Source organism: Hydra vulgaris, chromosome 06 (assembly GCF_038396675.1).
Source record: "Hydra vulgaris chromosome 06, alternate assembly HydraT2T_AEP".
Classification (NCBI taxonomy): Eukaryota; Metazoa; Cnidaria; class Hydrozoa; order Anthoathecata; family Hydridae; genus Hydra; species Hydra vulgaris.
The window spans coordinates 51459844-51479153 of NC_088925.1; the positions used below are offsets into that span (position 1 = coordinate 51459844).

At 30.0% G+C, this 19310-nt stretch overlaps 1 protein-coding gene across 1 annotated transcript in view; it reads right to left on the reverse strand.

The window, feature by feature from the left end:
• Positions 1–259: 259 nt before the first annotated feature.
• LOC101236532 (uncharacterized) overlaps positions 260–19310 on the reverse strand; it is a 69992-nt gene continuing 50941 nt past the window's right edge. Inside the window, exons 8-15 of the mRNA XM_065800417.1 lie at positions 13577–13853; positions 10887–11552; positions 10287–10616; positions 1049–1360; positions 900–925; positions 698–801; positions 594–618; positions 260–448 (exon numbers count right to left, since the gene is read on the reverse strand). Coding sequence (XP_065656489.1) covers positions 386–448; positions 594–618; positions 698–801; positions 900–925; positions 1049–1360; positions 10287–10616; positions 10887–11552; positions 13577–13853 — 1803 coding nt within the window. The 3' untranslated portion in view covers positions 260–385. The remainder of the gene's footprint in view (positions 449–593; positions 619–697; positions 802–899; positions 926–1048; positions 1361–10286; positions 10617–10886; positions 11553–13576; positions 13854–19310) is intronic.

Consider the following 19310-nt stretch of genomic DNA (forward strand, 5'->3'; position numbering starts at 1 on the left):
AAAAATATTTTTTATATCTTTTCTATTATTAAATAACGATTTCAATTGAAACGATTTTTTACACGCAGGGGCGTAAGCCTGTTATTTTTAGGGCATCTAAAGACCATAGGGCTCTTTAAATGTCATAACTCTTATAAGATTACAAAACAAAAATCAAGCATATCCATAATTAAACGCCCAAGACGCCCCCAAAAATTACGCCCTTGAGTGTGCCAATATCTTGATAATGAGAAAGGAAAAAAAAAAAGCTCCACGAAAGTCACGGAGAGTTTGCTTTATTTACATGAATGCTTTCACAATTTTCCTAATTTCAAATATTTACAACTAGATACATATGAAATATATATACACACATATATACAAACACACAAAGCCATAAGCAGGATTATGACCTTGAAGTAGAAATAAGATTACGTTGTTGATTGGATAAAAAACTATCGCCAGTTTTCTAAATTATTTGAAACTTTTCAAATACCAATTAAAAATTTAAATTTAAAAAATTGATTAAAATTAAATTGCTTTAGTGATTATATATCTTTATATTTTAGTGAATATTTAAAAATAAATTCTTCAATATAAAATAAAGTACTTACAGACGAAGTTGAGAACTGAATACTTCTAGATAAAAAAGAAAACAAATGAAAGTAGTTCATTAAACACCATTAAAAAAAAACAACAAAAAAACATGTTTATATACCTAACGTCATATTGTGAGTAAGGCGAAATTATTTGATTCGTTTGTCCGTTAGGAATCTTTAAATGTATTGGTTTTCCAAGCAAACGCCAAAGTGGCACAATAAACTAAAAGCAGAAAAAAATTGTGTACATAAAAATGAACAATATTATTTCCTAAAATTAATATTCAAAAATAAATTTTTACTTATAAACAAAAAGCTTACTTTAGATATAGTAGTTCTTGAATTCTCTGAAAAAGAAAATATTAAAATTTTTATTAAATTATATTAAAATTTTTATATAAAAAGAAAATTATAAATTTTATTAATAAAATTTAAGATAAATTTGATGAAATTCAGCATAAAAAATTTACCACAAATATTGGCAGTGCACACTCCTCCGCAACCTTGACAAGCAGCCGAAGTTGAAGCCGAATTCTGCTCATCAAATGGTTTAAGATATACTAACTCTTTGTGAAAATTAGACTTAATATCATTAGCCCGCTTTTCATAATAGTGCGTGCTTTTGCATGGATTTTTTATAATCAAAGTCACAAATAAAACGAGCATAAAAAATCCTGCAATTGAAAGTCCAATCGCTATGCCATTGTTTATATGAAAACTTGACTCTGGTGTTAGCGTGGTTAACAAAGATACCTGAGAAGTTTTATCTGGTTCATCAATACCTAAATGATAAATGTTACATGGAGAAAAGCAAGACAATTAGAGCAAGCAATTACTATAATGGTTGCTTCAACAGCAACCACTATAGTAATTGTATATAACATACATTGTTGGTCATATTTTTCCCAATCCTTAATAAGAACTGTCTTTAATTGAGACAAACTTAACAGTTTTTGTTGAGAAATTTAAGAAGATTTCATAAATTTTCAATCAAAGGTCTAAAGCGCGTACACGAAATAAATGTGAAAGAATAAGCACGGCAAATATTTACAAAATCGTAATAGTAGCTACAATTCGATAGCAAAATTGTTGCAAATACATCCATACACCGTTAGTCGTGTTATTCAACGTTTTTCTCAAACAAAAATCAATCAAACGCAAATCTGGTGGTGGAAGAAAGGAAGGTTTTAAAGATATAAAACTAGTTAGAGAACTGGTTAACAGTTTTAAGAATAACCCAAGCCTTTCACTAAGGGAACGCGCAAAAATATATGGATTTTCTCATAGTTTTGTTGCAAAAGTTAGAAACAAACATGGTTTTCATTCTTTCAAAGCGCAAAAAGTGTCTTACGTTCTGAAACTAAACAAAAAAGTGCAAGAGCCCGCGGCAGAAAGTTGTATGACAATTTTATTTCTAAAAATTTCTGTATTATTGAAGACGATGAAACTTATATCAAGTACGACCATCGACAAATTCCTGGTGCTGTTTATTATATTGCCAAATATAGAGGAAAAGCAGATAAGAAATTTAAATACACAAAACATGACAAGTTCGCTAAAAAAAGCTTTGATTTGGCAAGCCATTTGCAGTTGCAAAAAATCAGCACACTTTCTGGTCAAATATATGTTAAAGAATGTTTACAAAAACGCCTTTTTCCTCTCATTAAATCACACAAAAACTGATCTGTGTTCTGGCCTGATTTAGCTTCAATTCATTATTGTAAACTAGCTATGGAATGGTATAAAAAGAATAATGTGAAACTTGTGCCTAAACAGAAAATCCTCCAAACTGCCCAGAATTGAGAGTTATTGAAAAGTACTGGGCTATTATTAAAAGAAAAAAGAAAAAAAACAAAAAAGCTTTGCAGAAACATTAAAGATATTAAAATATCATTTAAAACAGCATCAAATAGTTTTGATTCTTATTCTGTGCGCAAGCTTATGGGTAACACTAAAGCAAAAGCTTGAAATTTAATTAGATTCCCACAGGAATAACTTTTTTTTTCTAATGTTTGATCTTCTTATATTATTGTATTAAAATTATTACTTGGTTCGAAATAAAAATTGAGGAGTACTTTTTTTTAGTTGTTTTTCTACTTTCACATTTATTTCGTGTACACGCTTTAGTAACTGAAGAGCACAACCAAACAACATAATGTTGTTTGTTTTGAACCACTGAGTAGCTAAATTTAATGTGCATTTTGGATCTCTATTCTGTTTAAAGATGACAACAAGATAGGTGTCCACCACTGATGATTTATCTCAGTTTTCATTTTATAATATCAGTATACATTTCTTTTGTCATTTGGATTTAAGTATTCACCATTTTTTCTCCATTTGCATATGATACCATCAGAACTTAACTAAAATAAAGGAGTCCATAGTGAATGTTCTTAGCTATAGCTAATATTTTCTTTTCATTCCTTTTCCTCAAGATGTTATTTTTGTGGCAACTCAACCTACAAAACCCTAATTTTTTAAGCTACTACAAATTCGCAAATTTGAACCAATTGCATTTGAGGATTTACAGTTATACCATCTCTTGGTAAAGAGATGATTTAACTGTTAATAACTAAATAATTTCTCGATCAATCAATGGTAATCTTAACACAACACCTTTTAAGCAAATTAATGGTACCCACTTTTTATATTTTCTAATAATGTTTCCTAAACTACTAGGCTTTCTACTTTTTATAGTGTTCTAGAATCAATTTTTTAATTGCCTCCTGAATTTTACACATATTTATCATAACTTTATAATCAAGAACTTATAAAAAAAGAAAACTTTTTTTAATAAAAAAAAATAATGAGGGGGTTATAGACTTTTTTGATGATTTGGTTTCTGAGTAAAGATTCAAATTTCTTGTGATAAAAATGTTATTTGATGCATTTTTTGCTTTTAAAAAAAAAAACTAAGTAAAATATTTAAATTAGGCATAAAATAATTGCTTTTCATTGAAAAATCAATCCCTTTAAAGTAAAACCCTTTTAGAGACAAAACATGTATAAAGGAACAACCAAATACACAATGTTAAACACAAAATGTTGAGTGGTTTGACAAACATGACAAAGATCCAAAGCACACATCTAAGCTAGTCAAGGAATGTATTTTCCAAAAGAAAGTTTGGGTCTTGGAATGGCCGTCACAATCTCCAAACCTAAAACCAAACATTTTTGAATGCTCGTTAAGAAATAAAATAATCCATTGCAAGCCAACTAATCAACAGGATTTGTTTGAGTTGATTAAATACCATGCAGCCATTGCGGCCAAAAATTGCTCGAAATATCATAAAAATAAATATATTTATAAAAAATAGTAACAAATCCAAAAAACAAGTTTTATTTTAAAATATTTATACAATTAAAGCCTATTGAAGATGTCAGCTTTTAGTATATATATAAATATATATATATATATATATATATATATATATATATATATATATATATATATACACAGACACACATACACACACACACACACACACACACACACACACACACACACACACACACAATGGGTAACATCTATCAAAGAACGTAATTTACTTGTATATTTAGTGTGCATTAATTCTTAAAATGTGCACTTTAATCTTTCATAAAAACAAGAAAAAAATAGAAGAACTTTCATAAAAACAAGAAAAAAATAATGAAAAATTTATTGCTGTGCCAACCCAAGCCCTTAGTTGATGTAGCAGCAACTCCCTTGCATATAGTAAAATATAACTCCCTTGTTATAATAAAATATGGAGCTGCCCACGCAGCTCCATATTTTACTATAACATCATTAGTATGTATATAATACTGCATTCACATATGTATATGAATGGGTAAAATCTAAAATCAAAAAATCTCCATGCACGAGTGTCTAAACTAGACATCTAATTTATATCATAGATTCTACAATATATGATGGCACCTAGTTGTGTAACAGATTATATATTTCTGCTTCATGCTGACCACAGATTTGACTAGCATAGGAACACATGTGGCTCCATTTTATGCCAACTTTTTTACAAATGTTTTGATGCTACTAATACTGAACAGTTTCCACACTTTCCATTATACACTCTACAAATAACACCCATGACATTTTTATCATTTTCACAAAGAACTCCTACTATGTAAAACATAATATCAAATTCACTTTTAATCATATAGACAAAGTTTAGCCATTCAGATAAAGCGTTAAAAGAACACACATTACCTCTACATGATAAACAAATTTAATAGAGCAATGCAATTTATGTTATGCTAAAAACCTTTGTTTTTTTCTGGAAATATTTAATTCAAGATATTTTTCAGGCAGTTTAAATGAAGCAATTAACATTTTAAAAACTATATGCCATTACAAAAGTTACACAAGTTTGAATTAGGTAAAATATACTTATTATTTATAAAAAGAATAAAACTAAATAAAATTTAAAAAAAGAAAGTTTAACTTTTATTAAGTTAATTTTTTAAATCAAAATATTCAGTAACAGAAGAAAAATTTGTTGATTGTTTTAATCTGACATTTTTTATAACAGTGTAAAAAAAAATAATAAAATAATATTAAATTTTTTATATACATATGAGAAAAAAAGTTTCTTTTTAAAATGAATTGGAATAGATTGGTGTAGGAATGGTCAGTTTAGTAAAGACCTATAATTTATGGGTTTGGACAGCTAGGATAATGCATTATATATATACATAAATATATATATAAATATATATATACACACACACACACACACACACACACACACACACACACACACACACACACACACACACTCTACCTTGAATGACTTTAATTTTTAACACATAATGTAACCTTTACGTTTTTTTTTTTAAAAAAAAACTAGTTTAGAAGACCATAAAAAGTTTAAAAAGTTAAAAAAACTTTTGTTGTATGTAAACAGTAAAAAAAATAAATAAATAAAAAATGCATTTTTTGCATTTTTTATTTATTTGCATTTACATGCAGTTTTGAATTTTTTAGAAAAATGATAAAATTTAACAAGTTTATTCAACTAAATTTAATAGTTTTTATATAAATTGTACTTAATTTTGTCACTTTTAAACACAAAGATGAGCATTTGCTCACTTTTTTTCCTTATCTATATCAATGCCTTGCTGCCTTGTAGGATACGCCTTTTTAGGAAAAGGCTAGAAGATGCCAACTCAGATTTAAAACACCCCCTGCCTTGGGGCTCTTGGTTGAGTAAAGACTAGAGATGGTGTCTCGATAAAAATACTCATCTTGGGCAGATGTTAAATGCACTCGGCTACTGTCTTGTAGAAGGCCTCCTAAGCAAAGACTTAAGGGGTAAACAGATTCTATCTGTTGACCAGGCTCGCACCCCTTCTTCATCTATAAGGATGGCGCAGATGTATTTTTAATACATTGTTTCCAGTTTAGGATGTTGAATGCTGGATCTTCTTGACTCAATGCGTGGGTTTTGCTTGTGTCTCCGTTTTTATGACTAGGCAACTCATTCTATTATCTCCTAATGAGGGTACAGCTCTAAAACTCAGTTTTATGGTTCTGAGGCCCGCTGGTAGTCAGGTTTCCCGAACTCTGTGGTAGCTCTCAGAGAGGCTGATTCTATCAACAGCTGAAAAATATCAAAGTATTAACAGTGCCATGTTGCGCATGGTTGGAGCCCTTTGTTACGGCTTAGGGATTATTAATAGTAATGAGGCAATTGCTTGGACTATTAAACAGTGTTCTGAGTACTATCTATGCTTTGAGTCAAGTTCTTCAATCTAATTTAAAAATAAATAAAGTACCAAAAACTATAAAACACAAAAAACCATCATCATCACCAAGTTCTCTAAACCTATGATTCACGGATATTCGTGGTCCTCGAAGTAACTTTTCTTCTGTTGAGTCTTATTTCTTGCACCAAAAACTATAAAACACAAAAAACCATCATCATCACCAAGTTCTCTAAACCTATCATTCACTAATATTCATGGTCTTTGAAGTAACTTTTCTTCTGTTGAGTCTTATCTCACCAGACCTACTTGCTCTTTGTGAGACTAATTTGAGTTCGGCTGTCTCATCTTGTGATCTTAATGTCGATGGTTATCTTCCTCTAATTCGTAAAGACTCCAATAGTCACATGCTTGGCCTGGCCATTTACATTCGTAAGAATTCACCCATTTGTCGTGAAACTAGGTTTGAATCCAGACTATTCTTTCATGTGCTTTCTTTTATTAGCTTTCATTTTTTAGCACCACTTCACTCTATTGCCTTTCTCTTTGTTCTATATCGCTCTCCTTCATCTCTAGACTGCACTCTTTTTGATGTTATTTCTGATCATAATGACCATACCCTCTCTCTTTATCCATCAGCTAATATAGTAGTTGACGGTAACTTTAATGCTCACCACTCTGAATGGCTTGGCTCTAGTGTCAGTGACTCTGCAGGCATTAAAGCCCTCAACTTTTGCCTTTCTCAATCCCTAACTTAAATAGTCAACTTTCCAACTCGCTTTCCTGACAACCCGAACCATCTACCTTCTCTACTCGACTTATGTCTTGTTTCTGATCCTAGTCAGTGCTCAGTTTCTCCACATTCATTCTTAGGTTCTTCTGATCACAGTTTGATCTCTCTAAAACTAATATCTCATTCTTCTTCATGACCTGAATCCCCCTATTATCGAACCTCTTACAACTACAGTAAAGCTGAATGGGATTCTGTCCGTGATTTTCTTCGTGATGGCCCTTAGTTAGAAATCTTTCGTCTTCCTGTCGACAAATGTGCTTCTTACATAACTTCGTGGATTCAGGCTGGCATGGAATCTTTTATTCCCTTTCGACAATTCCAGGTCAAGCCTCACTCTCCTCCATGGTTTTCCTCACACTGTGCTGCTACGATTGCAAATCGAAACCATTACTTCCATATTTATCAGCAAAACAATTCTCCAGAAAACAGACGTCTGTTTATTACTGCTAGAAACAATTGTAAAAAGGTTTTGCCTAACGCCAAAACCCGCTATTCTCAGGTCATGAAATCTCGTATCTCATCTCAAAAATTAGACTCTCGTGACTTCTGGAGAATCTTTAATAATATCAATAATAAGGGCAAATCTATAATTCCACCTCTCTTGCATGGTTCAGACTTTGTCACCTTACCTAAAGACGAAGCCGAATTGTTTGCTAAAAACTTTTCATCAATATCATCTCTTGATTCCACTAGTTGCGTTCTACCTGATATTGCCAACAAACAGGTTGATCCATTGCTTGACATTCATATCACTCCAGCATCTGTATCTTAAGTGATTTCCTGCCTGGACTCTTCTACAGCTTGTGTCCCGGACAACATACCTGTTATTGTCTTGCAGAAGTGTTCTCTGGAGCTGTTGTCTATACTCTCAAAACTATTCAACAAGTGCTTATCAGAGTCTTGTTTTCCAGCCTGCTGGAAAGTGGCATCTGTTATCCCTATCTTCGAAAATTCTGGAGAGCGATCTGATTCGTCTAACTACCGTCCCATTAGTTTTCTTCCTATCATAAGCAAGGTTTTTGAATCATTAATTAACAAACACTTATTTTCTCATCTTGAATCTAATAACTTACTTTCTGACCATCAATATGAATTTCAATCTTCTCGTTCTACAGCTGATTTGCTAACAGTAATAACGGACAGGTTTTATCGTGCATTAGATGAAGGTGGAGAGGTTAAGACCATCGCACTTGACATTTCAAAAGCTTTTGATAAAGTTTGGCATGCTGGTCTTCTCCATAAGCTTTCTTCTTATGGTGTATCTGGCAACATCTTTAAGATCATTGAATCCTTCCTTTCCAATCGTAGAATAAAAGTTGTCCTCGATGGACGACATTCTTCTTCGTATTCTGTAACTTCAGGGGTTCCTCAAGGTTTTATCCTTGGCCCTATACTCTTTTTAATTTACACTAATGATCTTCCAGATATTCTCACATCTAAGGTGGCATTGTTTGCTGATGATACTACCATTTATTCCTGTCGTGATAAGAAACCAACACCCTCTGATTGCTTGGAGGGGGCATTTGAGCTTGAAAAGGATCTCACTTCTGCTACAGCATGGGACTCACAGTGGCTGGTGAACTTTAATTCAGATAAAACTCAATTTTTTCAGCCAATCATCATCGCAATAATTTAGATCTTCCTATATTTATGAACGGTGATGTACTCGATGAGTCACCTACTCTTCATCTTCTAGGATTAACTCTTACTTCCAATCTTTCTTGGAAACTATATACCAAATCAGTTGCAAAATTAGCATCTGCTAAGGTTGCATCTCTTTATCGAGCTCGTCACTTTTTTATTTCGGATTCTATTCTCTATCTCTATAAATCTCAAATCCGGCCTTGCATGGAATACTATTGCCATATCTGGGGCGAATCTTCTAATGATGCCCTTTCTCTTTTAAACAAGGTACAAAAACGCATTGTAAACATAGTTGGACCTGCTCTTGCAGCCGACCTTCAACCATTATCACATCATTGTAATGTTGCTTCTGTTTCTCTTTTCTACAAATACTATAATGGGCACTGCTCTAAAGAGCTAGCGTCTCTTGTGCCATCTACTAAAATTCATTCTCGTGTTACTCGTCATTCTATTAAGTGCCATCTTTTTTCTGTGACTGTTCCTAAGTGCTCCAAAAACGCTGATTCGTCTAGTTTTTTTCCTCGAACATCAGCTCTTTGGAATTCGGTTCCTTCATCTTTCCTGATTCATATAATACTCTACTGTATTATATGAATCAGGAAAGATGAAGGACTGACTTACAGTAGAGTGCTATATGAATCTTTCCTGATTCATATAGCACTTTACTGTAAGTCAGACTATTTGTCAGTTGATGTATGTACTGAAGCCCCCAGCAGCAGGCTATTTCAGTATGACATCACACTTTTTACCTAAATCAGCAGTATAAGTGTATGTACATATATATTTTAACATTTTTGTTTCCAATAAGGTTGCAAGCAACTACTATTAGAGTTAGAAGTTACTGGAAGAGAAAAGATGAAGATTGTAGAGCAAGATAACGATTGACAGACAACTTAAGAGATTGCAAATTATATGAATCACGAAAGCAAGATGAAGGAAGCGAATTCCAAAGAACTGATGTTCGAGGAAAAAAACTAAATGAATAAGATTTGGAGCACTTAGGAACAATCACATAAAAGAATGAGACTTAATTGAATGCGAGTAACACAAGAATGAATTTCTTTCTACAAACTCTATTATGGTTGCTGCTCAAATAAGCTATTATCTCTATCATCTCTAGTTCCATCAAACAAAACTCATTCTTGTAAGACATCATTCAGCAAAGTCTCATCCTTTTATTGTATTTGTCCCTGCATGCTCTAAAAATTTTTATTTGTCTAGTTTTTTCCTTGCACTTCATCCTTTTGAAACTCTCTTCCAACTTCATGTTTTCTTGACTCAAACAAGCTACAACTTTTTAAGTCTTCTATTAACCTTTTTCGTACTCTTTAACTCTAATCTTTGTTTTCTAGTAACTCGCAACTTAATAGTGGTTGCTTGCAGCCTTTTAAGAGTGAATCAAGATTATATAATAATCAGTTATAACTTACTAATCATTCCCAGTCATTACTAACTAATCACTATCAGTCATTACTTATTATGAAAAAACTTTAATTAAAAAAAAATCTAATTAACAAAAAAACAAAAATTAAAAAAGGAATGTTTTAAAATATTTAAAAATAAACAACCTCTTGTAGTTAACTTGTATGAAATCCCTTCCCCAGCTCCATTAATAGGAATAATTGAAACCTCTGCATATGTTTTTGGATGCACAATAATGGATGGAGAATAAATCCAGCCATCAATAGATTTATTAGCAAAGACATAATAGATTTCATGATCAAATATATATTTTTGAATATGCTTTTGTGTGTAAGGTTGAAGATAAATTTTATAAATATAAACCCCATCTCCAGTAAGTAAAGGCTCTTTCCAACGTACAATTAAATAAAATTTGTACCAGCCATCTGTATTTCTTTGAGAAAAATAATATTCTGCTTGTGTCACAGCAGAAGAAACTAAAAATATTAAAAGTTATTTAGTCCATACATCATGAACTTAATAATACTATTTAAACAGAAACAACAGAACTAATTATGGTTAAAAGATATTAATTATAGTGTTTATGAAATATAAAAATAGTAATATTTGTATATTGTTGTAGTTGTACTGTATTTAAAAGTTACTAGTAGCTCATAAAAATAATTAACAAGTATAAACCAATTACTTATTTTTTTAAAATGCATGAAATACAACTTAACATATAAAAGTAATATAGAAAAACTAACCCAAAATTTTCGTCTGACATGATATATACTGACTTGGTAAAAAGGAAATATTGGAATCTTGTGTCAGGATACCTTTTGGAATAACTCTAATTGTGTAAAATGTATGCGGCTGAAGAGAATCAACTTTTAAATAATGATCATCTGTCTGGTAAATGGTCTTAAAACTCATATATGTTTCATTGGAAATATACACAATATAATATAAAATTTTATGAATTGTTGGAGGGTTTGACCAGGACACCAAGATTTCATTCTCATTAATACCGACACATTTTAAAGAGTTTGGTGGCTGAATCAACACTTTTTTATCTTTGATATTAAATTTTTTAAACTTAACCTTTTCAAGTATTAAATGTGTTACATTCCCTAAAAACTCAAGTTTTTTAAGTTGTAGTGTTTCTTCCAATACAGCTGCTATGGTAACTCTGTATGAAACAGTACAATTTAAGTTACGAAGAATGACATAATTTTTATCTTTATTATAACGTTTAATTTTTACAGACTTCCAATAGTTGGAAAAGGGTATTGGTATATAATATATTAACCAAGCAACAATAACTTTGTTCTTTGGAAAAAAATTCTCATGTTTCCATTCAACGACAGCATTGCAATCTTTTTGATCATATGGAGACTCCCAATTAACTGATGAATCTCTTTTGTAAACATCTAAAAATTAAATATAAATATATACATAATACAAAATAAACTTTGCTATCTCTATTTTTGTTAACTAAAAAACCTGAAAACTAGCAATTGACTAAATACGAGAATATATGTTTCCTTAAGTACAAGTATGTTAGTACTTAGGTAATACTAGTGTTGCTGTTTCTTACTTTGACAGCAAAAAAAGTTTGTGTCACTCAAATAAATTGTGCTTTAGTATAACAGAAACAACTTTAGAAGTTGTTTTTAAAATCAATGACTGTTGCATATTGGTTACCTAATTTTTCTTCACTACTTTAGAGACTAAATTAATAAGTTAGGGCAACTCTGATTTATCTTAAAGTGTGAGGCAACCAAACATCAGAGATATATCTATAAGTTGTTATAAATAACTTATGGTTGGTTACCTCTTATAATTTAGTCAGAAAAAGAGTATATAAAAAGTCTGCCATTATTTTTCAGTTTTAAAATAACAGTTTAAAAAAAGAGCTTTTAATTTTCTCTTTGTTATTTTAAATTTTTTTACATTAAAAGTGATAATACAGGGTGGCCACCCGCTTGAAAAACTTTGCAGTTTTTCCTGTTTTTCGAGCGAGTGGACTCCCTGTAATATAGTCACACACTAAAATAAAAGGCTCTACTGTTTTAATTGGAAAAAAAATAATAACAAAAAAAGATTTTAAGAGGATAATTCTTCCAAAATGTTCAAGATTTGCTAAGAATTTTTTTTGCCATGATTGAACTTCCATTCTTTTATATCTAAACTAGGTTGGTTAAAACTTCAACAATAGGATTGAGATGATAATAAGTATTTTTAATGACAAGCTCTAACTCATCAATATGTTTAATGAATTGTTGACACTGCAACTCTCTAAATTGTTGACCTTAGCAACTTCTCTAAAAAAAATTTTTTGACTTCAAACACTCATCAAAATCAGGCCATAAATTTATTAAAAGAGTTCCTTGTACTAAAACAAATCCTGTCATAAAATTCTGGTGGAGCTGCAAGGTACTGTAATAGTAGTAACTAATAATATAGAAACTTCTTTAAGGAAAATAGCTATGGGATTTATTACACACATAAAATGAGAGCCTTATGAAATCTAGCCTCAGAAAATTTAGAATACCAGTAATCTTAATGTTATTATGTAATGACTTTGTTGACAAATAAAAAGAAATAATTATTTCTTTAAGAAGCATTGCAAAATCATTTTACATTTCTTCATAGTTAAATATAAATTTTTAATTTTCAAAATCATATTAATTGATAAAATTGTAATTGAAAAAAAAATTTATTTAACCGTTTTTATATTTTAAACAAAAAATTAAATTATTTCACAAATGCGGTTAACATGTTTTAACAATAATTAATTTAATCTAAATAAAGGCTGCATAAACAATATAAAAAACAATTTAAATATTCCAATGGATAAAAGTTTTTGCTAAACATAAATTGCTGAACATTTAGTTAAATTACATTCATAAAATGCATACTGAGTAATGTTTCTTAACAAGGCCTGAACTTAAGTAGAAGCACAAGATGTCTAAAATAAATTTTAGACATTTAAAAACAGGCCTGTGACTGGTTAAAACTGGTTAAAACAAACCGCTTTCAAAAATCTATTTAGAGTTGGGGCTTTTTAGATACATAATTATTTTTTTAAAACAGTCACTTTTGAGAAGGGGGCTATGGGGGAGAAATTCATGACCTGCACCGCCCTAACTATCCCTGAGTATGGCGCTAAGAATGAATACTTTTGAAAAACTTATATTGGTAATATTAGGAACCCAGTAATTTTGTACAATAAAATTTGGAAGATATTGTTTAATCCTTGAAACCTAACACTTTCCTGAATCATTAATTGATAACTTTTTGTTTTTTAGTTGAGAAAACTTTTTGCGCTTGTCTCAAATTTCCAACTTTAAATTATGCATTCCAACCTAACACACACCTATACACACATATTACATGAACATTTATAAAAAGAACACAGCTGTAAATGTAACAAACAAAACATTTTAAAAACCTTTGTCCCACAAAGAATTCTTAGATACAAGAAAAGAGTTACTCATAGGTCCTTCTCCAAAAGATGTTGTTGAGGTCATCCATAACTTAAAAAGATCATCATTATTCATTATAGTTAAAGTTTTACTTATATCACTAGGCAAATTGTCCAATAAAAGCAAACTAGTATTGTGTGGAACATCCACTGCAAAAGGTGAGGCAACACTTAATGCTTTTAACAAGTAATATTTAACTTCACCATTTGAAAACCAAGGAGGGTTAATCCAAGTCAATCGTAACTAAAAGTAGAGTAAAAAAAAATTTAATACAGGAATATTATAATCTTACACCCATACACACACACAAAGACACACATAAAATATATTAGAAAATTGCATCCTTACATATTATCTGTTGTATACATACATACATACATACATACATATTTATATATTTGTATGTGGGTGTGTGTGTGTGTGTGTGTGTGTGTGTATATATATATATATATATAGTTCTATAGATTGTTGCATTTGGGAGTACAGAAAGAAAACAATGATTCTTATGTCAATAAATACGTCACTTTTAATTACTTTTGACTTTTGTCCAACATTTGCGTGTTGTCAGCAAGTTAAAACCATTAATTTAATTACAAATTAATTGTTTTTTAAAAAACCCGCAAAAACGCAAATTTAATTGACCAGAATGTTTTTAAAAACATTCTGAATGTTTTTAAAACATTCTGAATATTTTTTATAATATAAACAATGTTTTTATTTTTATTTTTTTTAAAAAAATTTTTTTTTTTTTTTTTTTACTATAAATCATGCATGGAGTGTTGCTACATCGACAATCTTATAGGCTGACTCACAACAAAGTGCTGCTACATTGACTGACAAAAAGCCTGACTCGCAACAGAGTGTTGCTACATCGACTACCTTATAACCTGACTCGCAAGGGAGTGCTGCTACATTGACTGAGGGTTTGGTTGGGGTAGGCAGTCTATCAAGTTACAAAAAAAAAATTCCGGTCTTGCTTTTTAATTTTTACTTTTGTCAACAAAACTTTCTGACAACCAGTTAGGAGTTTTATATACATATATATATATATATATATATATATATATATATATATATATATATATATATATATATATATATATATATACATACACACACACACATATATATATATATATATATATGTGTGTGTGTATATATATATATAAATAAAAATATATATATATATACACATATATATATTTTCACACATTTGAGGAATCTACTGACACTATGTATGTACTCGGTGTAGTTAAGGTGATTTACAAATTATTCTAATTCTTTTATTTGAAATTCAATATTTCTATCAATAATTAAGAAAAATTGCCAATAAACAATCAGAACAGATCGAATGAAGTACTTTTCTGGGTATATGAATAAAACGATCAGAACAGATTATTAAATTAAGATGTTCATTTCATCTAAAAAATGTATTTATTTAAAATCTTATTCAAATTTGGACAAGTGATAGTGAAGATTTTTTTTTTAAAAAAGAATCTTCGGTCTGGGTTTTTTGCTACAAACATTTATATTTATGATACTGCAAAATTTATCATTTTAGTTTTTTTCATCTTTTCATAATTCACATACCTGATCATCTAACGGAAACATGTCATAGAGTGTGTATGTATGTATATATGTATGTATGTATGTATGTATGTATGTATGTATGTATGTATGTATGTATGTATGTATGTATGTATGTATGTATGTATGTGTGTATGTAGGTATGTATATATATGTATTCCGTTATCAATAGTAATTATTTGCAAATTAAATAAGAATGTGCATAATAAAAACAGTTTGTGGTATATACTTGCTTAAAATGCATGTCCTGATAACTGACGGAGAGAGGCATGTTAAGACCCCTCTTTTCTGACAACATTTGCAATTATAGTTGCACCAGCCAAATTCCCTGGATAAATTGTACTATTGAAGTCTACATTTGAAACTTTTGAGTGAAAGTGAAAGCCATGCTGAGCTGGTATAAAAAGGTTGTTTTTGAAACAATACTGCATAATACAATTATGAATTAAACCTTCTAACACTTTACAAGATACTGAGGTTTTGGAAACTGGTCGGTAGTTGCTTACCTTTAACTTCCTTTTTTGAATATAACATGTGATTCCAAAAAATCTGGACAAACTTCCCGCCAATTTTTTCTCTGCATAAATTTATCAATTTTGATTGGCTCGCACGCCATTTTGTAGAGAATTAAATTCTCTACAAAACTCATTAATTTTATACTGAGCAACAAATTTGAAATGATGAAAAAAGTTACTTTGAAACAAGATGACGTAAGAAAGCGAGTTTATTGAAATTAAACCAGAACTTTCAAAAAACGCAATTGTAAAACATTTTATGATGGAAAGTATTCCAAGATCTACGCTCTACAATATTCTAAAACGAAAAGACAACAACATATTACCTGAACGACAAGTAGGAAGCAGTAGGAAAGCAGTTAAGATGACAAAAAAGAAGATCAACCAATTGGAAAAAAAAATCGACCATCAACATGGAATCAGTCAACGTTCTCTTGCTAAAAAATTCAAGTCAATCAATCATACATATGCAAAACGATAAAGCAGAAGACAATCATTCATTATCATAAAAAAATTAAGGCTCCAAAGAACTCCTGAACAACAATCTCTTGTTCATCCAAAGTGCTCTAAATTGGTTGAAATTTTTCGAAAAAAACAGGTGATCATTGACGATGAATCATATTTTGGATTAAGTAATTGTAATATTTCAGGAAACAGTGGATTTTATTCATCAGATGTTACTACGGCACCAAATGATGTTAAATTAAAAAGAAAATTAAAATTTGAACAAAACTTATTGGTTTGGGTTGCAATTTCTCCAAAGGGATTGTCAAAGCATTATGTTGCAGCTTCTGGTCAAGCTGACAATGAAAATGTGTACATAGACAAGTGTTTGAGATCATGTTTGTTCCCATTTATAGAGACTGTTCATAAAGATGATGAAATGGTTTTTTGGCCTGACCTTGCATCATCTCACTACTCAAAAAAAGTTCAAGAATTTTTGAGGTCCAAAAATGTCGAATATGTGCCCAGAAGTCAAAATATTGCAAACGTACCAGAATTGCGACCTATTGAAGATTTTTGGAATGAAATCAAAAGAGCAGTATATGCTAATTGTTGGGAAGCTAAAAAATTGATCCAACTGAGGAATCGTATCAACCACTGCTTCAAACATGTCGACATTGAGCGCGTACATCAACTTGGTAAGGAGAGTTTTACAAGAGTTGATACAGTTCGCAGACAAGGAATGGAAAATTTGTAATTTTTTGTAATATTACTCTATGAACATTGCTCTTTTTAAAACATCGTTCAAAACTTAAAAATTAAGTCATCTTTCTAAAAATATTTTAGAATTTAATTTGTCCAGATTTTTTGTAATCACATGTTAGATGTTACTTCTGCTTTTTTCCATTTGGAACAAAGGAGGTTAAAATAGAAGACCTAAATAAAATGGTTAAAGGGATAGAGTTTCTGTGCAATTTTTCCAGACTCTAGGATGGATTCCATCAGAACCCATTGCTTTAGAAGGATCAAGTTTCAGCTATCTGTTTTGGGCTATTTCATAAGTGATGAAATCAACTCTGTTGTCACAAGTGACAGAAAATTGGTTTGAAAAATGAGGTAGCAGTCTTTGTGGTTATGTTATATAAGTTATCAGTCACTGATCCACTGCTGTCTTCACTAATTAGCCTAAGATTGACTTTGATTCTTTAACACACGAGTTTTGATAGGTTGGAAAAGTGACAAGTTGCGTAAGATGGTTTTTCTCTAAACAAGACTTGAACTTAATGACAGGTAAGCTTTTGGTAAGTATGTTGACTGCTGCCAAAACATCTCCTCTAACGCCGACACTTTCATAGCTAATGTGTCTAAAATGAAAGTCACTGTAGAGTAATAAATTGTTTTGAGGGCCTCTGTGGCAATCTGAACTGATTTGGTTATTTCTAGGAGTACTTGTTTATCTTTATGTGATGGTAGATGCACCCTAAAAAGAATGATTCTTTTTTAAGCTTCAACTTTATCCACAACTGTTCAATGGAATTTTTGTTAAGTTGTTCAATATTTGTGAGTGTGCACTCGAGTCTTTAACATAGATAGTTATGCCACTTCCCATCTTTCTGAACCTGTTTGATGTGTGAATGTTAGATTCTGCAATAGCAGTATCTGAAGCCTCAGTAAACCAGGTCTCAGCAAGAAAAATAGGATGTGGGCGGGTATGATCAATGGTTGATTGTATTCAGGCTTTCAGCTCATTAATTTTTGTTTGATTTAGTGAGCATGAATTAATTCCCCAAAAAATGAGGTTAGTGATAAACTTTATTAGATAGGTTTTCGTAATTTGGGCTGATGAGATATGACTGGAATATGTCTAAATAAAGGTGATGGTTGAGTTAAGGCTTTTTCTATTATAATAAGAATTCTATGCTGTATATATATATATATATATATATATATATATATATATATATATATATATATATATATATATATATATATATATATATATATATTATATATATACACACACATATATATAATATATATATATATTATATATACACACATATATAATATATATATATATATATATATATACATATATATATATATATAAATATATACATATATATATATTTATCATATTTATAGGGAAGTGTGAGTGAGAGCTTTAGCTTTCGTTCACACTCCCCTAAAACGGATTATGGGAGTAATTTACGACTCTCGCAAAAGTATAATTTTTCTCTTAAAAGTACAATTATCATTGTAACTAAAAAATACAAGTCATGTTTATAAATAAATAAAATCATAATAAACCCAATGCTTTTTAAAAGGCATGATTGTTCCAAAAAAAAAAAAAAGAGCGCAGATTTAAATGCAAAATGTTTTTGATTAGATTGAACTGTTTGATAAATATTAAATTATTACACTCTAAATTATTGCAATATAATCTTTATTTTATGTAATCAATTATACATTTTAGATATCAATTACTAATATATAATTCACTTTAATTGTAGAATTTTTAATTGTTGTAATATTTCTTAAAATGAATGCATTCTATTACAATAAGAAAATATAAAACACTTTTTATAAGCAGTACAAACTTTTATAGCTCTTTATCAAATTTTTTTTATCAAATAAATAATGTTGTTAATAAATAGATAGCTAGTGTGAAAACCCAAAGACAACGTTTGTCAAAAAAAATTTTCACCGCGCAATAAATGATGCTTGTTATGTATATATTTTTGCGACATTACCATTACAAACATATGCTTGTAGCGAATATAAAACCAAATATTTTATTTAATAAGCAATTTTTTCAATGAATAAAGAGATAGCTTGTGCAAAAATTCTTGTAAGAAGCTGTTTAGAGGATCAGCTCACATGGCTTGCCATGTTTGTTTTAGGGGAGCTTTTCTCCACTCTTGCACTCATTTACTCCCACTGAGGCTTATATATAAATATATACACATATATATATATATATATATATATATATATATATATATATATATATATATATATATATATATATATATATATATATAAATATATATATATATATATATAATTTGACTCCAAAAGTATCATTTACATCGGCATTACCTTAGCAACATTTTTAAAATTGAATTAAAGTTATGCGCTTTTAATAAATTAT